General features: G+C 41.9%; 1 protein-coding gene across 1 annotated transcript in view; it reads right to left on the bottom strand.

The window, feature by feature from the left end:
• Positions 1-1525: 1525 nt before the first annotated feature.
• rtel1 (regulator of telomere elongation helicase 1) overlaps positions 1526-23034 on the bottom strand; it is a 42530-nt gene continuing 21021 nt past the window's right edge. Inside the window, 17 exon segments of the mRNA XM_032519826.1 lie at positions 1526-1786; positions 3891-4007; positions 6013-6162; positions 6165-6200; positions 6362-6493; positions 8678-8860; positions 9008-9145; positions 10240-10450; positions 11995-12090; positions 14725-14879; positions 14989-15163; positions 15796-15919; positions 17248-17363; positions 18020-18166; positions 19864-19941; positions 20054-20131; positions 22404-22489. Of these exon segments, the coding sequence (XP_032375717.1) occupies positions 1722-1786; positions 3891-4007; positions 6013-6162; positions 6165-6200; positions 6362-6493; positions 8678-8860; positions 9008-9145; positions 10240-10450; positions 11995-12090; positions 14725-14879; positions 14989-15163; positions 15796-15919; positions 17248-17363; positions 18020-18166; positions 19864-19941; positions 20054-20131; positions 22404-22489 (2087 nt within the window). The 3' untranslated portion in view covers positions 1526-1721.

Here is a 23034-nt window from a genome sequence, read left to right as displayed (position 1 = left end):
TCGCGATATCCATTAACAGCGTTCATGTTTCGGTTGTGACAGTAATGCCATTTAATTCAATATTAAATAGATAAATAATGTAAAAATAATTAAAGTCTATAAAAATAAATCCTTTTATTAATTACTGAAGGATTACATATATAAATGGGACAACATAGTTTAATAAAAAATTAAATAAACCAATACGTCCATTATTAACCCTTGTGTTGTCCTCCCGGGTCAAAAAAACGGACAAAAATTTGACTTTTTTTGTCCCTTTTTCACACTTTTTTTATGTAGTTTTCACTACCACCACCTTACTACCACTAGTTCTACACTTCGATTTGGAATTCACGGTCAATAACCCTCATTTAAATAGAATTATACCTAATATTTGAGTTAAAAAAAGCGTAAAATAAGAATTATTTTGACTAATAGTTAAGATCAGAGGAATGAAAGTGATCAGTGTTATTTGCAAAGAGCGTTGTATGGGGATCCAATCCATTTTTCGTGGTAAATGTGGTTGAAAATAAACCCATATTTCAGATATAGACATTTTTTAAAAAGGGGTCAGATTTTGACCCGGGACAACAGGAGGGTTAAATAAAACAGTTTTTTTGGGCTCTGCATAGGCTCTACAACCATAGACTGTATATATTATTATAATATATAATATATTAATGGTCTATGTCTACGACCCACGGGTCAAACTCAAGGCCCCGGCGCCATATTTTGGTCCGCATTTAAATTTAGGATCATAATAAAATTTTATTTTAATTTTAATTTTATTAATTGATTATGACAGGGAACAGTGTACATTGATTAACATTGATTAACACGGCTGTAAATGCACCAGAATTAGCCAAATTTAACCATGTTTTTCCTCCGTTGTACCTGGACACATCTTAAAATTTTCAACCCTAAAACAACAACAACAACAACAATAAGAAGATTACAGACAACAATACAAATATAAAAAGGAGTAAAACAGATAAGTTGATAAATACAGGCCGCATATTTAAAAAAAAACAACTTAAAAGTACTGCCTAAAGTATGTAAGTAAGTACCTTTTATTGTTATTCTACTTGTACTAGTTTTGTATCATTTCATTTTTTTGTATTATTTTTATTCATTTTATTATTATTATTTTTAAAACTGAAGGGAAATGTATTATTTGACGTTATATAACCTGTATTGTGCAATTCCTTCAATAAAAAACAAACAAACAAAAAAAAAAAAAAACTAAATTTAATAAAAAAATTTTTTTTTAAATTTATTTTTATTTTAAAATTTTTAATTTTTTTTTTGGGTGGTGAAAGATGTTAGGGAAGGGGGGGGGGGGTGAGGGTAATCCGTTCCTGTTTATAAAAAAAAAGAAAAACTGAAGGGAAATGTATTATTTGACGTTATTTAACCTGTAATGTACAATTCCTAAAAATAAATAAAATAAAATAATAATTTATAAAAATTTCATTTGGGCCGACCTAGTTGTTTTTTTCCAATGTTTTTTGCCAGGAGACAGTAAATTAATAAAAACAACCATTTTCTTTCATAAATTTAATTATCTGAAGACATATAAAAAAAACTTTACATAAACATAATATTCCTCCATATTACACTGTCACGACATTAATTTAATACAAAACAAGTGAAAACTGCAGCTGTATTTACAATTATACCATGAAGCAGCATCACTTACGAGTGATTTAAAAATACTTAAAATGTTATTTTAACTCAGATTTTTACTTTCTTTGGCTGTTTGAGAAGAAACTGGAAATCTTGCTTTGCGTCTTCGGAGACGACGTGGCTGGAAAACAAACAAAAACACGGAAAAGTTATAATGTCTCATAGGTGGAAGAAGTCTTGTTAAATTTAATATTCATGATTTTTTTGTTCTTTCTGAGAATGCACACGTTTGCGTCAGAAAATCTCTTTTAACCCTTGTGTTGAAAAATCAACACTTTTTATAATGTTTTTAACTTTTTCTTAAGTTGTTGTCCCTTTTTCCAACACTTTTGCTGCTTTTTTCCAATGTTTGTCACTTTTTTTGACGTTTAACACTACGTTACACTAACTTATTAACTTTAGTTTTACAGTTATTTTTGGAGTTCATGGTCAATAAACCTAATTTATAGGAAATTATACCTACATGTTTGAGTTAGAAAAGCAGAAATGAGGAATTATTGAGACAAAAATTAAAGGAATGGATGTTGATGATAATCACAGACTGAATATGTCAACTTTTACTCAATACTATTTCAACAACACTTCCATTGTTTTACAATGATATAAAATATATAAGACCCAAATAATGAAAGTAGAGATTTGTACTGGCAAAGAGCGTTGAATCAATCATGTTTTTTTGGGGGAATTAAAAAGAACATGATATAGGACACATGAGGACAACATGGGGACAACATGAAGACAACATGAAGACAACGGGGGACAACATGGGGACAACATGAGGGCAACATGAGGGCAACATGAGGGCAACATGGGGACAACATGAGGGCAACATGGGGACAACATGGGGACAACATGGGCGACGTGGGGACGACATGGGGCAACATGAGGGCAACATGAGGACAACATGAGGGCAACATGGGGACAAAATGAGGACAACATGGGGACAACATGGGACAAATGAGGACAACATGGGGACAACATGAGGGCAACATGGGAACAACATGAGGGCAACATGGGACAACATGGGGACAACATGGGGCCAACATGGGGACGACATGAGGGCAACATGAGGGCAACATGAGGCAACATGAGGGCAACATGGGGAACAACATGAGGACAACATGAAGACAACATGAAGACAACATGAAGACAACATGAGGGCAACATGAGGGCAACATGAGGGCAACATGGGGACAACATGAGGGCAACATGGGGACAACATGGGACAACATGAAGACAACATGAAGACAACATGAAGACAACATGAGGGCAACTGGGGACAACATGGGACAACATGGGGACACATGGGGACAACATGGGCGACGTGGGGACGACATGGGGGCAACATGAGGGCAACTGAGGACAACATGAGGGCAACATGGGGACAAAATGAGGACAAAATGGGGACAACATGGGGACAAAATGAGGACAACCATGGGACAACATGGGGACAACATGAGGGCAACATGGGACAACATGAGGGCAACATGGGGACAACATGGGGACAACATGGGGACAACATGGGGCCAACATGGGGACGACATGAGGGCAACATGAGGGCAACATGAGGGCAACATGGGACAACATGGGACAACATGGGGACAAAATGAGGACAACATGGGGACAACATGAGGACAACATGAGGACAACATGAGGACAATATGGGGACAACATGAGGACAACATGAGGGTTAAACTAAAGCATTTTGACAGCATGTAATGTGTTATTGTGAATGGGGATAAATCACAAAGCAACAGTATTATGTTTGAAACGACCATAGCTTGCTAACACACAGCTAACATAAGCTAACTAGCAGCTAACGCACAGCTAACATAAGCTAACTAGCAGCTAACACAAGCTAACTAGCAGCTAACACAAGCTAACTATCAGCTAACACATAGCTAACACAAGCTAACTAGCAGCTAACATAAGCTAACTAGCAGCTAACTTGTCCTCTCTGGTAGACAAAGGGTGCTAAAATAATCCTTTGACATAATTAAATCTGATGTTTTTAGCTAGCTAGAGGCTCTTTCTTAGTGTTTTTAGTTTATTTTCACACTGTTTTCCTCTCTGGTGGGCGTGGCTTTCAGAATATGACGCGTATTTCAATGCTGTGTTTAGCTAAGCTTAGCACTGCTCTAGAGGATTTAAAAAGTATAGGGCAAGATATAGGAAATGGAAACACGTTTATCTATTATCCAACAACACATTGCGTTGCTCTTCACCTGGTCGTTGCTGGTCTTCGGTCTCAGCAGGAACCCCAGAGACAGAGTTCCCTATCAACCCATCCAGCATCTCTTTGTACCGCTTCTTATGGCGAGCGGGGATAAACATGCCAAATCCTGGAGAAATGAAAGATAAAAAAAGAGTGTGTAATCAACTCAATCCAGTTATGAGATACACGATGATGATGAGTGCTTACGGACCAAATATAAACTGCGTTAAAATCATTTCTATGTTCTGTGACATTCAACTCAACAATATACTTGAAAAGCGAGACGGGATAAGGAACTAAAAGTGGACGTATGGAACAAGATGCGTGAAACTCAACGTACTTCCACGAGATCACATCACCCGAGGGTGTTTAACTGGAAGAATTTGGTGCTTTTATGTATTTTTTACACCTCAGATAAGCCGTAAAACATCTTCAACACAATGTGGCTGCCCCACTCATATTATTTTGGGAGTTGTGAAAAACTGAAGCCATTTTGGGAAGGTGTGCATTTAGTTTTGAGCAATGCACTTGGATTTAAGATTCCTTTCACGTGCGTAGTCTTCTACCTGGGTCGTATTTCACCTGTGACACTACAGAGGGACAGGGACCTGGTCTAGAAACTGGTGTAAGCCAGATTGTTCTAAACGGCAACAATGGTTTGACGTCATTCAAGAAGTAAGGGAAATTGAAAGGTGGACTTCTGTGCTACGTTTGAGAGAAGGGACGTAAACCCAAAGACGGCAGAAGTGGACACTTCACTTAAATGAAGCGTAAGGACATTGGTTCACAGCTTGGACTCAGTGGACAAAAGCATTGACTTAACCCTCGTGTTGTCTTCCAACCATGAAAAAGAAACGCTTGGTCACTTTTTTCAACATTATTAGCGCTTTTTCTGACATTTTTGTCACTTTTTCAATGTTGCGGGTGCTTTTTTTTCAAGTTTTTTGGCAAAAAATTTCAGAGCTTATTTCATTTTTTGTGCCAAAAAAATTAAATAATAATAACTGAAACGGAGGCCAATTTGACCCAAGGACAACATGAGGGTTAAAAGTAAACAAAGCGTAAGGACATTGGTTCACAGCTTGGACTCAGTGGACAAAGCATGGACTTAACCCCCCTGTTGTCTTCTCGTTAACCCTGAACTTGTCCTTCCAGGTCAAAATTAAAAACGAATATATTTTTGTGCTTTTCCAAGTTTTTTTTTCTGGTTTTTGTTGCTTTTTCTGATTTATTTCTCATTTTTTCCAGCTTTTGCCACTTTAAAAAAAAAACAACAACCCTGAGCTGGCTTAATAACAGTAACACTTAATACATGTTTTTTTAGTTAAAAAGGCAGAAATTATGACTTATTTTGACTAATAATTAAGATCAGAGGATGTTGAGATGGGTAGATGTCAAAGTTTAGTCCGGATACTGTCTGGAAACCATTAAAAAAACAAATAATTCAAATGCTATAAGATTAAATAAAACACCCCAAAAAAAAAAAAAAGTAATCATTAATGTCACCTAAAGAACATCTGGAATTATCCATGTTACTTTTGGACAATTTGGTTATAAGAAATCCATATTTCTGATATAAAACACTTTGAAACGGGTCAGTTTGACCCGAGGAAGACACAAGGGTTAAAATGTATTTTTATTTCTATTTGTTTTTGGCTTTCATCACCTTTTCCCACTGGAATTTCCCCCGTCCCCCCCCCCCCTTTTTTTTTTCCTTCATATATCACTTACTACGGAAAAGGATTAGGGCCACTGGTGAAAAATGTATCTGAGTTCTGACTTTCTTCTCAGAATTCTGACTTTGATCTCAGAATTCTGACTTTTTTCTCAGAATTCTGACTTTGATCTCAGAATTCTGACTTTTTTCTCAGAATTCTGACTTTGATCTCAGAATTCTGACTTTTCTCAGAATTCTGACTTCTGAATTGTGAGAATAAAGTCAGAACTCACATACATTTTTCACCAGTGGCCCTAATCCTCTTCCGTAATTTACAAATTGAAGTACCTGATCAGCTGTAACAATGTGCTGAATATTCAATAAAAACTAAAGTAAAAAAAAAGAAAGAAAATAAAGTGGGTAATCAGTGACACCCTGAAGATAGATCCTGGTTGGACCCGGTGGAGGAACTTACTGACTAGGAGGTTGAAGTCCTCGTCTCTCTCCGTGAACAGGCTCACCACCGTGGCCACCAGGTCGTCGTAGTTGTCCGTCTTCTTGTAGCTCTGGATCACCTGAAACAGCTGAGCCGACTTCTCCGCTCCGACGGCTTTCTTCACGTCGCCAGGAAGGAAGCGGGGACGTCTCTGCTTGGACCGGAGCCTGATCAACAGAAGAAGAAAGAACTGCAATTAACGCAACAACGAACATCTCTGCGTCAGAGTCACTCCTTTGGTGTCTCAGCGCCTGTTGGACATTGTTGAGTTTTTAGTTTGTTTTGTTCCGTCTGAGGACATTTTGCCACTCCAGATGTGACGTCCTACCAGAGGGAGGCTGTGTCGGTCCCTGCTGGTTTAGGTGTTGTCCCCCTTTGTTGAGGTGCTGTGTGTTCAGCTGACTGCAGGCGGGCGTGCAGCTGGAGGAACCTGGACCTCCAGCAGGATGACTGACTGCAGCTTTAAGGAAACAAAAACAAAATATAACATTAGAGGTACAAGTCTTCCTCCTTAACAGGGCTGCAACGATTCCTCGAGTAACTCAAGTTATTCCACTACTAAAAATCAGGGTTTTGTATAACGCTGCACGATTATGGCCAAAATGATAATCACGATTACTTTGATCAAAATTTTGATCGCGATTATTCTCACGATTATTTGTTGATTTTAACCAAAACAAATTTTTCGTCACATGGGCTTTTAACTGCGAGAAGGGTGTGGGGGGGGGGGGTGGGGGATGGACGCTACACACAGAGAGACGGTTGATCATTATGAACGGGTCCAGCACGGGTCGAACGGCGGATAAACACGGCGTGTGTATGAAACGTCTGTATCTTCACAGCGCTGCATTGTTATGAACTATGATATTCTGGCCATGGGTCACATCTCTGGCCCAGGTCCTGGTCCAAGCCCAGGCCCAGGTCCAGGTCCAGGAGCTCCGTCTCACACGCTGTTACTCTACCGACTGAAGTTAGTTGCATTCAATGACTTCTTCTGTGTTCTTCGCCGTGGCGGCCGCGGTAGCAGAGTTACCCGCGGAAACACTGGTACAAACACAGGTTTGCCCCTCATACTTAACAATATACAGCTGTGTGAATAACAATTAAAACTGTAGACAAATGTCAGAAGTGTGGACCGGCGGCCGCTGTGTGGCGGGGCGCGGAGTAAGAAGAGAGAGAGTAGAGGAGAGATCCCACACAGACACGGCTTTACAGAAGAAATGGGTCATGTAACGGAAAATTAAACCATATCCATATAAACAGCATTGCAGCGGATGCGAGGACATTAGCACCGGTGCGTCCTAGAGGAGCTAACAGACGCTACTAGCTAACAGCTAACAGACGCTACTAGCGCCGGTGCGTCCTAGAGGAGCTAGGAGTTAACAGACGCTACTAGCTAACAGCTAACACACCCTACTAGCTAACAGCTAACAGACGCTACTAGCTAACAGACGCTACTAGCACCGACTAGCACCGCTCACTGCTGTTGTCTGAAAAACAACAGACGGGACAAAGTGTTGCGTTTACTGGTAAACTGGTAAACCTTGAGACTGACGTATGACCGACTGCTATCTGTTGAGTTGTCCTCCCGTCCCTCTGTCCTCTGGGACTGTCTCCATCTAGAAACTAAGCTGCACGGGGTGCAGGGAACTACTCTGATTGGCTCATGAGCAGACGGTAGTAGTGGTAGATCGTGGAAAGTCAAAATCGTGATCGCGATTAAAATTCAATTAATTGTGCAGCCCTAGTTTTGTATAATCCATTCAACTGTATATCAGAGATGCACCGAAACCACGAAAAATCTGGATTTGATGCATCCTAGTGTGTGTGTGTGTGTGTGTGTGTGTGTGTGTGTGTGTGTGTGTGTGTATACATATATAAATACACACAGTATATACTGTATACATATAGGCCGCTGTGTTTCCACTAGCGCTGGGCAATATATCGTGGTATGACTGTATATTATCTTAGATTTTGGATGTCTTAATATCGTAATAAGACAGTTATGTCCTTTTATACCCATTACTGATGATTATTTATCACAAATCTTGACCAACTGCCACTTTGCTCGTTTGAAAGCCATGATGTCTCTCTCTCATGGGCGGGTTAAATTCTCTGGGCGGGCAAAGCAGAGAAAGGGGAAGTAAACTTCTTAACCTTCTTCCCCTTATGATGTCATAAGGGGAAGATTCCAGCTCGGCCCATCTGAAGATTCCAGCTCGGCACTAAATACTTCAGAAACACTGAATTCCAAAAAGGTAAAGGATGTAATATCTGACCTAGTCTCACATTGGACTAACCAGATCTGGAAGGTCTGGCTAGTCCACACAGCATTCGGGGATGGGAGATAAACGTGCATTTCTTTCAACCAATCACAATCATCTTGGGCGGTGCAGAGAGCCGGACGGAGCCACGGTGCCGCTGCTAAAAAGCCTCGGGAAGGAAGTTGTTTTGGTGGAACGTGTACGTTCAGAAGTAGTTTCAGTCGTGCAACAGAAACCTCCGATTGGACAGATAGTCTAGCTAGCGGTCTGGATTTATCTGAGGACCAGGTAACCGTAGTCCTCAGAAATCAGCCGCAGGTTAGAGCGCCGACACAGAGACAGAGGACGGGGACGGACATCTGGTGGAGACTGTGTCCTACCGTGCTGGTTGAGGTGTTGTCCTCCTTTGTTGAGCTGCTGTGTGTTCAGCTGACTGCAGGAACCTGGACCTCCAACAGGATGACTGCAGGAACCTGGACCTCCAACAGGATGACTGCAGGAACCTGGACCTCCAACAGGATGACTGCAGGAACCTGGACCTCCAACAGGATGACTGGCTGCAGCTTTAATGAAACATAACATAACAGGTCTTCCTTTTCCTATTGTCCTGCCAGTGAACTCTTAAATTAAAAAATATTGCATCTCTGAGCTTGTTCTCTTGTCATCAGACGCGTGTCCAACATGTGAAGACGCGTGCAGCGTGTTCCTACCGCTCTGCAGCATCAGCGCCTTCTTCTCGTCTGCAGAGAGCGAGTGATCCGGTTTGTATCCGCAGCCCGTCCCCGTCAGCTGCTGGCACGTCTCATCAAAGCTCCTCTTGTGATGCGGGCGGATGAACTGGTAGAGGCCTGCGACACATCATCAACCAGAGACTGACCTTCACATGGAAACACACACTGCAAAAACACACACCTACAGTACACTATGATACAGAATAGGCCTGCATGATATTGGGATAAACTGACATTGTGGTATTTTTCCCCCTGCGAGAGATATATATATATATATATATATATATTATATATATATATATATATATAGCAAAAGATGATATAACTTGCTCTATTTGAAAATAATAAATCCAAATTTTTTCAGAAATATGGGTGGTTGAAAATGTCGAACTAGGTGTAAAAAATATTGGAAAAAGTGATAAAAACTACGGAAAAAACAAAACACTGGAAGTCAAAAACTTTATACAAAAACTGCTAAAATGTCGAAAAAGTGACAAGACGTCAACAAAATGGACAAATACATTGGGGGGGGGGGGGGGGGCAGACAATAAAAATGTTTAAAAAAAAAAACATTAAGGTGTTTTTTCATGTTGAGGGAAAGACAACACAAGGGAAAGTTATTTAACCCTCATGTTGTTTTCATGTTGTCCCCATGTTGTCCCCATGTTGTCCCCATGTTGTCCCCATGTTGTCCTCATGTTGTCCTATATCAATGTTCTTTTTAATTCCCCAAAATAACATGATTGATTCCAACGCTCTTTGCCAAGTACAAATCTCTACTTTCATTAATTTTGGGTCTTATTCAATTTTATAGCATTGTAAAACAAATGGAAGTGTTGTTGAAATAGTGTTGAGTAAAAGTTGACATATTCCAGTCTGTGATTATCATCAACATCCATTCCTTTAATTTTAGTCTCAATAATTCCTCATTTCTGCTTTTGTAACTCAAACATTAGGTATAATTTCCTATAAAATGAGGTTTATTGACCATAAATTCCAAAAATAACTGTAAAACTAAAGTGAATAAGTTAGTGTTACGTAGTGTTGAAAACGTCAAAAACAGTGACAAACAGCAAAAAAAAGCACCAAAAATGTTGAAAAACTTAAAAGCTTCAAAAAAAAAAAAAAAAAAGCGTTGATTTTCAATGTTGACTGGAAGACCACACGAGGGTTAAGGTTATTTAAGACCCTGACTCCAGCAGCAGGCTTACCCCGCAGCAGACTGTGCGTGTTGGCGTCCTGAGTCAGGACAGCCGTCTCCGTCAGCAGGACGTCCAGGTTGTCCGTCTTCTTGTAGGTCTGCAGGGCCTTTATGATGCGGTCAAAGCTGATCTGGCTCAGGGACGTCTTCATCTCTGCCAGGAAGTCCTTCACCCTGCTGGCCGTCCCCCGCTCGGAGACGGTCCCCGACGCGCTCGGTTTCTTCAACAAGGACGGAGGAAAATACCACGCTTACATTTGTGATGTGGTGTACGTTGAAAGTATTTTATTTTATAGAAACAAAAACCTAAATGTGAGTTTATTACAAAATAGCTGTCTAAAGTAGTTTGATTTTTTTTTTTTTTTTTTTTTTTACACTTCTTGCAAATCTTAGCCATACTGTTTGGTTAACAACATACAATCATGACTTGGAATTAATAATTTAAAAAAAAAAAGGGTTAGGGGGTAAGTGTTAGGGGGTTAAGGGGTAAGGGTTAGGGGGTAAGGGTTAGAGGGGTGTGGGTTAGGGTTGTAGGGGGTAAGGGTAAGGGTAGGGGGTAAGGGTTAGGGTAATGGTTTAGGGGTTAGGGGGTAAGGGTTAGGGTATGTAGGGTGTAAGGGGGTTTGGATAAGTGGTATTTAGGGGGTAAGGGTTAGGGTTAGAGGGTAAGGGTTAGAGGGTAAGGGGTAAGGGTTAGGGTGTGTAGGTGTAAGGGGGTAAGGGATAGGGGGTGGTAAGGGTTAAGGGGTTAGGGTTCAGGGGTAAGGGTTAGGGTTAGGGTGTAAGGGGGTTAAGGGTAAGGGAAAGGGGGTTAAGGGTAGGGGTAGAGGTTAGAGGGTAGGGTTAGAGGGTATAGGGTGGTTAAGGGGGTTAAGGGATAAGGGAAAGGGGGTAAGGGTTAGGGGGTAGGGTTAGAGGGTAAGGGTAGGTAGGGTTAGGGTGTAAGGGGTAGGGTAAGGGATAAGGGAAGGGGTAGGGTTAGGGGTTAGGGTTAGAGGGTTAAGGGTTAGGGTTAGGTAGGGGGTTAGGAAGGGGGGGTAGGGTAGGGGTTAGGGTTAGAGGGTGGTAAGGGTTAGGGGAAGGGGGTTAAGGGTAGGGAGGGTAGGGTTAGGGTTAGAGGGTAAGGGTTAGAAGGTAAGGGGTAAGGGGGTAGGGTTAGGGGTAAGGGTATAGAAGGGGAGGTGGGGTAGGTAAGGGTTAGAAGGTAAGGGTTAGGGGGTTAGTGTTGAGGTAGGTTAGAAGGTAGGGTTAAGGGGTTAGAAGGTAAGGGGGTAGGTGTAGGGTAGTAGGTAAGGGTTAGGGGGTTAGTGTTAGAGGGTAGTAAGGGTGGGTTAGGAAGGTAAGGGTTAGGGGGTTAGTGTTAGGGTGTAAGGGGGTTGGGCTTAGCATTAATAACATTTTGGTTTCCGCTTTTAACGATCACAAAAACACTGTTATCAAGAAAAATGATTAGTTTGCACGTAAACTGTTATTTTGTCTTGAGTTCTAACCCACACACACACACACACACACACACACAACACACACACACACACACACACACACACACACACACACACACACACACACACACACACACACACACACACACACACACACACACACACACCACACACACACACACACACACACACACACACACACACACACACACACACACACACACACACACACACCACACACAACACACACACACACACACACACACACACACACACACACACAACACACACACGTTGTTGTTCTACTGTAATACGTGGCCTACCTGTTCTTGGACCAGTTTGATTTTACGTTTTCCGCCCCGCGACTCATCGTCCATCCTCTTGTCACATCGAAGAGACAACGTGGACAAACGGTCGGCCTTAAAAAGAAAAAACATGTTAAACTGAACAATTAAGTACAGTCCTGTTGGAAAACCCTTCAGTGATCCTGTATCAGTACTGACCCACATTATGTACAAACAGTTTCACGACTAACAGACTTTCTTTACTTGCAAAATTATCTTTTAAGTTGACAACCATCATATGTGTAATTTGTGGCTAAATTTAAATGGGATGAAAGAGATAGTTCATCTGTCCCTGTTCACTTCTGTACTTATATATTCTGAAATGAGTGGAGGATAATAAGGAGGGTAAATCCAGCTTGGTTTTTCCCTAACCCTGGTCTAGAAGAAGTCTCCTAGCTGGTCCTGCCTTGGACTGACCAAAGCTGGAGAAAGAGTTATCAGCTGATGGATCTCACCGAGCTACTGAGCATGTGCAGCTCCCAACAAAGATAGGAGAGAAGGGAGATATCTCACTCTGGAGATAAAACTAGTGAGATGTCTCACTCTGGAGATAAAACTAGAGAGATGTCTCACTCTGGAGATAAAACTAGAGAGATGTCTCACTCTGGAGATAAAACTAGAGAGATGTCTCACTCTGGAGATAAAACTAGAGAGATGTCTCACTCTGGAGATAAAACTAGTGAGATGTCTCACTCTGGAGATAAAACTAGAGAGATGTCTCACTCTGGAGATAAAACTAGAGAGATGTCTCACTCTGGAGATAAAACTAGAGAGATGTCTCACTCTGGAGATAAAACTAGTGAGATGTCTCACTCTGGAGATAAAACTAGAGAGATGTCTCACTCTGGAGATAAAACTAGAGAGATGTCTCACTCTGGAGATAAAACTAGAGAGATGTCTCACCTGGGAGATAAAACTAGAGAGATGTCTCCCTTGGAGATAAAACTAGAGAGATGTCTCCCTCTGGAGATAAAACTAGAGAGATGTCTCCCTCTGGAGATAAAACTAGAGAGATGTCTCCCTCTGGAGATAAAACTAGAGAGATGTCTCCCTCTGGAGATAAAACTAGAGAGATGTCTCACTCTGGAGATAAAACTAGAGAGATGTCTCACTCTGGAGATAAAACTAGAGAGATGTCTCACTCTGGAGATAAAACTAGTGAGATGTCTCACTCTGGAGATAGAACTAGTGAGATGTCTCACTCTGGAGATAGAAACTAGAGAGATGTCTCACTCTGGAGATAAAACTAGAGAGATGTCTCACTCTGGAGATAAAACTAGAGAGATGTCTCACTCTGGAGATAAAACTAGAGAGATGTCTCACTCTGGAGATAAAACTAGAGAGATGTCTCACTCTGGAGATAAAACTAGAGAGATGTCTCACTCTGGAGATAAAACTAGAGAGATGTCTCACTCTGGAGATAAAACTAGAGAGATGTCTCACTCTGGAGATAAAACTAGAGAGATGTCTCACTCTGGAGATAAAACTAGAGAGATGTCTCACTCTGGAGATAAAACTAGAGAGATGTCTCACTCTGGAGATAAAACTAGAGAGATGTCTCACTCTGGAGATAAAACTAGAGAGATGTCTCACTCTGGAGATAAAACTAGAGAGATGTCTCACTCTGGAGATAAAACTAGAGATATGTCTCACTCTGGAGATAAAACTAGAGAGATGTCTCACTCTGGAGATAAAACTAGAGAGATGTCTCACTCTGGAGATAAAACTAGTGAGATTGTCTCACTCTGGAGATAAAACTAGAGAGATGTCTCACTCTGGAGATAAACTAGAGAGATGTCTCACTCTGGAGATAAAAACTAGAGAGATGTCTCACTCTGGAGATAAAACTAGAGAGATGTCTCACTCTGGAGATAAAACTAGTGAGATTGTCTCACTCTGGAGATAAAACTAGAGAGATGTCTCACTCTGGAGATAAACATGGAGATGTCTCACTCTGGAGGTAAAACTAGAGAGATGTCTCACTCTGGAGATAAAACTAGAGAGATGTCTCACTCTGGAGATAAAACTAGGAGATGTCTCACTCTGGAGATAAAACTAGAGAGATGTCTCACTCTACAGATAAAACTAGAGAGATGTCTCACTCTGGAGATAAAACTAGAGAGATGTCTCACTCTGGAGGTAAAACTAGAGAGATGTCTCACTCTGGAGATAAAACTAGAGAGATGTCTCACTCTGGAGATAAAACTAGAGAGATGTCTCACTCTGAGAGTAAAACTAGAGAGATGTCTCACTCTGGAGATAAAACTAGAGAGATGTCTCACTCTACAGATAAAACTAGAGAGATGTCTCACTCTGGAGATAAAACTAGAGAGATGTCTCACTCTGGAGATAGAACTAGAGAGATGTCTCACTCTGGAGATAAAACTAGAGAGACGTCTCACTCTGGAGATAAAACTAGAGAGATGTCTCACTCTGGAAATGAAACAGTAAAAACAGGATCTGCAGCAATGTGCAGTACAACAAAAATATGATGGTTTTATGAAAATGACACCCAGGAAACCGGTCTTGGTCCAACCTCAAAATACAGTTATGGACCTGAAATTGAGCATTGAGGGGCGGGACTTTGTCTCTCTATTATACACAGCATGATTCTCACTAAAAAATGAACTGTCCCAGACAAGGTCTTATTTTTCCCCCACAAACCCTGTCCATGTCAGAAAGACCGGTGGGACAGAAGACGGGTGCTACCTTCTCTTCTCCCACAGCGGAGTCATCGTCCTCTCTGCGATGGTCCCCTCGGTCCAGGGCGTCCAGCAGGTTGGCCGGTCTCTTCTGGCTCTCCTGCAGCTCACACTCGTACTCCACACAGATCCTGGCCATCCCATTGGCTCCGGTGTGCTCGTCTGATCACCAAAGACCAGACGAAGGGCAACGAATCAACAACAGGACTGACCACTGCTCTGTGTATTTACAGCAGGCGTGGTGATACACTCCCTCTATCCTCATACTCACTGAGTTTCCTCCTCTTCAGGCTGGGTAGGTGGGCGTCCAGCACCTTGGCCTTCTGGGTGTGGGGGCTTTGGGAGGAGGAGGAGGAGCAGGACGTGAAGCCAGGGAACTGGAGAGGGTCGGGGAAAGACTCCTTCTCGCAGCTTGCTGCTGCAGACTTCTTCTCCACCACAGGCCTCTAGCACAGTCAAACAACCGTAGAAACAGATTTATTGAACGTTGTTAAGTCTGGTTTTTACGGCGCAGATGCAACGCAATTTGCACACACACACACACACACACACACACACACACACACACACACACACACACTATGTTTGCTACAAACACGGGGATGCACAGCAGCACACACACACATGCAGAAGATTACAAATAAAAATATGACTGCAAAAATATGAGTGCAAATCCTCCATCATCATCATCATCATCATAGCAATGCTCCAAGGTACAACTGTGCCTGGCTGTTAAAGGGAATGGGAGAGGACGCTCTGATTGGTTGATTGCATGTTGCGCCCAGAACACACCTATAATTAATCAAGACACTGAGTACAACCCTTCTGAACCATGCGCCTGGCACACAGACCCTTTTTTCTACCGTCAAACAAGCAAAAGTGGATTTGGACACCATGATACCATAAACTCATCATGAAAATGTTCATCGAGGTAATAAATCAAGTGAGAATTATATATATCGTTAACACTTTCAGCATCAAAAACCAAACACGAGTTGCTGAGTCACAGCAGACGAATCAACATCAGCGACATGCAAGGAGTCGTATTTTTGTGGCCAGTGTGAATGCTAGGAATTACCATTTTCTGTGCGACCCTGAAGAACTGAGAGACGTCACGGATCACGTTCCCAAAGCCGGCGTACAGACGCACGTACGGCCGGACCCACGACGGAAGCTGAGCCCTGGCGTTGGAGCTGGTGAACCTGTGGGAAAAGTCTCATTATGACGGATGACATTAAAGCCGTGGTTTCCATCACAGTAAAACCCTTAAACCTCTTTACACAAACACTTGAAATTACGTGTTTTTCTGGTCTACATTTATACCAAAAAAATGCAGTGATGCAGTTTCCACATACTATGGCCCTCTGGGATGTGCCTGAGGTCAATGGGAAATTGACACTCTCAATTTTTGTTGTTGTTTGGTATCAATCAGTTTGTCTTCTTATTTGCTAAACAGGGAGGCTGGTTTCAGAACATCTAGTTTTAACTGGAAGGAATAGCTGTCAATCTTTCCCCACGTTGTGCCAAAACGTCACTGTGGGATATGATTGGCTTATCTCAGGGACAGCTCGGCTTACACTCAAGCGATTGGCTGGGAACAAAGTCCAGTGTGATGTGCTTAAGTCAGAGAATCTAACGGAGTACGGAGCGACTTTGTAGCGCGCCGAGGGGAAAAGATACAAGCAATCAAAACGCAGAAATGACGAACCGTCTGGATTTCTCCACGTCGAAACTCGGCTAGAAACTATAAGATTGTGAGAAGACCGGCTAATTTTGGATTACATGGCTTGTATGGTCTTATTCCTTAGACTGTTGGCGATGTAGGAAACAAAAAAGGTTTTTGTTGATCGTTCAACGCTGTGAAGAAAGACGAGGAAACAGGTCGGGATGCACGCTCGAATTTAGACACTAGCGGCGCAGAATCTTTGTGTTTCTTCACTTCCTAACATGGATATAACCGCTATGAGTCATCTTATGCTTTGTGTGTGGGCTTAATGGAATCAGGAGACTTTAAGCTTTTAAATGGCTGTGCTGCATGAGTGTGTTCATGAAGATTAAAAAAAAAAAAAAAACGCAATTTATGAAAACGTACGAGTGGAGAGAAGATTTTCTCAAACGGGCCCGGGACCGAATATCTGAACAGGACAACGATGCATCCCGATATCGGTCGGACTACTAAGAATACGAAAGGCCTGTGAAAAGGTGAAGTGAAGGTTTTCTCTCGCTATTCAGTCCAAATGGTTAGAAAACTAGATTAAAACGACCCAACTATGGAGCCACCGTGGGTCAAACAGGGTCCAGAGCTCCCTGGGGGTCTGGACTGTGGGTCAAACTGGGTCCAAAGCTCCCTGGGGGTCTGGACCGTGGGTCAGACTGGGTCCAAAGCTCCCTGGGGGTCTGGACCGTGGGTCAAACTGGGTCCAAAGCTCCCTGGGGGTCTGGACCGTGGGTCAAACTGGGTCCAAAGCTCCCTGGGGGTCTGGTCCGTGGGTCAGACTGGGTCCAAAGCTCCCTGGGGGTCTGGACTGACCTCTGGTCACACAGCAGGATGGCTCCGTAGTCCTCCTTGTGGCGGATGACTCTCCCGATGGCCTGGTTCACGGCTCGGAAGGCCTGCTGTCGGTACCAGTCCTGTCCAGACAGGTACTACCACACACACACACACACACACACACACACACACACACACACACACAGAAAAAGAGAGAGAGAGAGAGACACATACATACATAGAGAAAAAACAGTGAGAAAAAAAATAGCGACCACACACACACACACACACACACACAAATACAGAGAGAAAAAGAACAGAGAAATAAAAACACACACACAAAAATACAGCGAGAACACACACAACAGAAAAAGACAGAAAAAACAGAAATAAAACAGATAAAAAACAGCGAGAGAAAAAAAAAAAACAGCGACACACACACACACAAAAATACAGAGAGAAAAAAAACAGGGAAATAAAAACACACAAAAATACAGCGAGAACACACACACAGAGAAAAAAACACACACACGAAATAAAAAACAGAGAGAAGAGAAACACGAATACAGCGAGAGGAAAAAAGAGAAATAAAACACAAAAAAAAACAAGAGTGAGAGGCGGGAAAAAAGCCACACACACACACACACACACAACACACACACACACAACACACACACACACACACACACACACACACACACACACACACACACACACACACACACACACACACACACACACACACACACACACACACACACACACACACACACACACACACACACACACACACACACACACACACACACACCTTTGCGCCGGAAGTTTTCTTCCGACTCATCTCGTCCAGGAACTGCATCTTGAGGACGACTCGGGGGTCCATCCTCGGGGGGAAGGGGAGGCCGGTGATGATCACCCCCCGCCCAAAGGAGTCCGCAAAGTCCAGACCCTCGCTGGCCTGGTCCAGGGAGACATGCACAGGGACGCAGTGAGAGGGACGCGGGTGGACACTTGGATGTGCTATTGTGTCCCGGCTGTTTGTCTTTATCTTTAACCATGAACTTTTTCTTTCCAGGTCAAATTAAAAAAATGAGCATTTTTTTGTGCTTTTCCGATGTTTTTGTCTCTTTCTGATTTTTTTTTTGTCACTTTTTCCCAGCGCTTTAAAAAAAAAAACCTGAGCTGGTTTAATTGTAAGTTTTACATTTATTCTTGGACTTCATGGTCAACAAAGCTCAAATTAGACATTCGTTTTTAGTTAAAAAAGGCAGGAATTATGAATTATTTGGACTAATAGTTAAGATCAGAGGATGTTGAGTGGATCTCAGACGGGTCGACGTCAAAGTTTAGTCCCGGATACTGTTTGGAAAAAGAATTCAAATGCTATAAGATTAAATAAAAGACCCCAAAAAATTCGATGAAAGTAATCATTAATGTCACCTGGAGAATGTCGTATGGAGTCATCCGTGTTATCTTTGGGCAATTTGGTTGAAATAAATCCATATTTTCAATATAAAACACTTTGAAACGGGTCAATTGGACCCGAGGACAACACAAGGGTTAAAATGTCTTTTTGCTGAAGTGTTCTGAACCATAAACAATAAAACATCCAACAATGGGAAATGAATGGATGAAAAATAAAAGAGTGACAAGGTTTTAGAGCTTAAAGTCTTTCTGGGAATAAGCCCAAAAAAATAAATAAATGACACTAGAGGAAAGGAGTTGGGACCACAAAAGACAGATATCTCGTCATATAGAGCCCGACCAATGAAGGATTTTTAAGGCCGATATCGGTACAAATATTTGGTGATTTTAAAATCCAATATATATTTTTAAAAAATAAATCCGGAAACGCGTTACAAAACAAGAACAGATTTCTGTAACATTAACTATTTGTAGTTAATTATGAGTGCTCACTAAAATAATATTATAATAATTTGATTTATTGTCCCAACAGAACATCAAAATATTTTAAAGTTCAGATAAATAAAATGTATAAAAATACAAACTTAAGATATGAAACTTAAAGTCCTTTGAACAAAAAAACAACAGGGACGTTGTAGAGCGCCCTCTGGTGGACAAACACCAACACTTACAACATGGTCGAAGGGTTTTTGGTCAGTTTTTTTAATTCTAATTTTATTTAAACATTAATTTATCGGCCATTATAAATGCCAATATCGACAGTTTGGAAAATGCCTAAAATTGTAATCTTGTAACATTATCGGCTGGCTCTGTCATAAATATTCTTAATTCATTTAAAAAGGTGCTCTAAGCGCATGTTTTAGGCTAGAACATTTGTTGTCACATACAGGAAACATCTGTATTCATAGGACAAACCCATCTGTAAAACTCTGTTTATAATAGTATTCTTTTCTATATTTATCCAGTACATATCCATGTCCTGCACTTATGGAACCAGTGTATATCCTGCACTTACTGCTATTGCACTTCTGGTTAGACCTGAACTGCATTTCGTTGCCTTGTACCTGTGTAATGACAATAAAGTTGAATCTAATCTAATCTCACTTGCTGCCTGTCCCCTGAACGCACTGTAAAAAATACCTCTAGAAGCACTATATGGCAATATACCTTTCTGAGACCGAGTTATCGAGGTAAAACGTGTACATTTCAAAACACTTGAGGAAACCCCACCTTCCCGCGACACACGGCAAAGAAAGTTCCTCCTTTGGACGTCGGATCGTTGACTTTGCTGTAATATCCGTCAATAACCTGCGGACACACCACACACACACAGAGAGAGAGACCGGATCAACGGTTGGTCTCCGTGCTCACGCCCGACACAGCTTACTCACATCTCGGTATTTCACCAAACCAAACTCACCTCACTGAAGTTGCCCTTCCCTTTGGGTTCAACGAACATGGGTTTTACGTTCTCGATGCGATCCGCGTGTCCGTTGGCCTGGTGAGACAACGCCGAACATGAAGCAACATGGCAACGCTCGACTCAGAAATCATCTGGAACATCCAAAATAAATTAATCAACAAAATTACAACAGACTAGAACTAAGGGGATGTCTCAATCAGCTTTTTTTTGGCCAACAATCCTGATCCGATTTTTTTAAACATTGAGAGTAGTATTTGCCGATAGGGTTGGTCTGATGCCATATTTTGCTTCCCGATACCTGAACTTGCATACTGGTCCGATAAACCATACGTCATATATTTAAAATTCGAAATACGAAGAGGCGCACGTAACAGTACGGATTAACAGCCCAATGACCCCGAAAAAACTCTGGGCTTTTTACATTAATCCTGTTAATTTCAAGTAATTCACTTTAGTTGAAGTGGTTATTCCAGAAGTTGGCCCATAGGCCACGCCCACTTTAACCAATCAGTACCCCACTGTAAGGACCGCCTAAGGACAGGGCCTGGATGGTAGCCATTACATTTTGCAAAGTTCAGATGAGCGGTTCATGAGATATGAACTGTTGTATTTGTATTTGCGCCCCCTAGTGGCCAACGTTAGTGACATTTGTTTTAGAGCCTCAGAAGGTTCATAGCGAGGAATAATCTAAAGTTTGGCTTTGACGGCATTTATTTTGGACCGAGATATGGCAAGATTGAATACGGCCGAGATTCAGTAGGATCCAGGGAACGCGTGGATATAAGGTTTTTAAATTTCTGATGGGCGGTTCGGGAGTTACAGGGACAAACGTGCGTTTTTTTTCTGTAATTGCGCCACTCAGTGGTGGACGTGGGTGAATTTTTGCACCTGAGGTCTTTGCGGAGTTTTGGACCAGTTCTGAAAATGCACGCATCCTCGGGCTTGGACCCCTAATTAACTACATGGTTACAGATCAGTACTACCCGATACCAATACCAGCGTTTTAGGCCGTATCGGAGGCGATACCGATACCGGTATCGGAGCATTTCTATTCGCCGATACTGAGTCCTGATCGGATCTGTTGCCAACGCCTCGCACACCGATCGTGTTGCAGATATTGCAACTGGATGTTGGACGGTTTTGACTTTCTAGTTTAAAAGAGAGAAACGTGCTCTGGTTGGTTGTCAGGTCTTTGAGCCAATCACAGTCGTCCAGGGAGGTACTAAGCGCCGGACGGAGCCACGGCGCCGCTGCAAAATAGCCTCGGGGAGGAACTGGTTTTAGGCAAACGTGTGTGTGTCTGGACTTAAAATGGCTGCTGCGTGTGTGATTAGAATTTCAAAAAAACAGAAGAAAAAAAAAAAAAGATAAATACAAACTGGTTTACACTCGGAGGATGTTTCCCAGATCGACTGGAGATTAAAACGCCAAAGTAAATAAAGCGCAAGGTGAGTGACAACCATCCATCTTCATCCGCCTATCTGGTATCGGTTCGCGGGGTGCCTTTCCCTTTGGGGGGGGGGGGGGGGGGGGGACAATCCCACAAATGAAACGTCGTCAATAAAGACGACTGGCGAGTTTACGTTCTGCTGCAAATTGTGCTCCTCTGACGTTGATGATCTGAGCCATGTCATCTCCGATTAGTTAAAATAAAAGCCCATTTAGGCTCTGATTCCGATACTTTCCATCGGGAAATCTTTAATCCTTTTTTTTTTTCTCTCCTCTCTTTCATCTATTCCACACACTCTCTGGATATCTTTATCATCTGTATTTATATTTTTTCCATTACAAGTACTTACTTTCTCAATATTATTTACGGTCGCATAAATGCTGCAAACCTCAACACTGCTACACTGGGGATATGTAAAACCATCACAAATTCAATATACCGGACAACCTGGGAACACATTAAGTCCTCTGCATGCAACACTGTGCAAAATAAAGTGTCCTGGGAAATTCAGGTTAAAGCCTGTGTATGAACGTCACCAAAAAGGCCTCACATAACTTATATTATGGTTACCTACTTTTGCTTTATTACTTTAATTACATATTCAATTTCATTTTTAATGTCACTTACTCACACTGCAATATTGGTTTCTTGTACTATGGCAACTGCACTTTACAAAACCTTTTATTTGACGCCACTTTACATCCAGTCTACCTTCTGCTCATTGGCTGGTTGCCTGTTGGTTTGTTGTGTGTTTACTAGTTTGTTTGTTTTGCTTTTATTGTAGAAAATGCTGCTGTAACAAAGGAATTCCCCCTCTATGGGATGAATAAAGTATCCTCTAATCTAGATAAAAACGCTTTGTTGTCCTGCAGGAGACCGTGCTGCAGTCCCACTTACTCTCCAGAAGTCCAGGGTTTTCTCCATCAAAGGGAAGGAGGGGAAGAAGACCAGGAGCCCATCAGGGACCACGCGGCTCAGGTTGGCTGAGGAGAGAACACAGCAGGCGGCAAACGTGATCACCAAGACGGACAAGATCCCAAAATCTCGTACTCTAAATCACAATATGGACTGGTCAAATATACAGGCGCTACGGGCAATAACACGTTTCAACATGTCTCCACCGGGTGCTAGATGAGACTCTGGGACCCCACAATACTGCACTAATTAGGGCAACCTGCACATGTGGTTCATTTACATTTTAGCAAACATTTAGCATCTCATTTAAGCAGTTGCACATGTTGTTTCCCCATCCTGTATATATTTAAATATTTGTTCTTACATTTTGCTCTAATATTTTATTCCTATTATTATTTCATGTATACTGTATGTGAATGTATTTTCCCTCGTATCTCATTTAAATTTATATTCTGTGTTGTGGGACTAATGTACGTGTGCTGCTGTAACACTGTAATTTCTTATTTTTTGGGATCAATATCTATCTATCTATCTATATCTAATATCCAAATTGCAGAGGGGCGCAATATTAAGACTTATTCCCCCAGAATGCACCACAGGAAGTCATTCCTGC

The sequence above is a fragment of the Etheostoma spectabile genome, chromosome 7, assembly GCF_008692095.1.
Source record: "Etheostoma spectabile isolate EspeVRDwgs_2016 chromosome 7, UIUC_Espe_1.0, whole genome shotgun sequence".
In the NCBI taxonomy this organism is placed as follows: Eukaryota; Metazoa; Chordata; class Actinopteri; order Perciformes; family Percidae; genus Etheostoma; species Etheostoma spectabile.
Note: the sequence above shows the minus strand (reverse complement) of the source record. Positions and strands in the feature narration are given on the sequence as shown.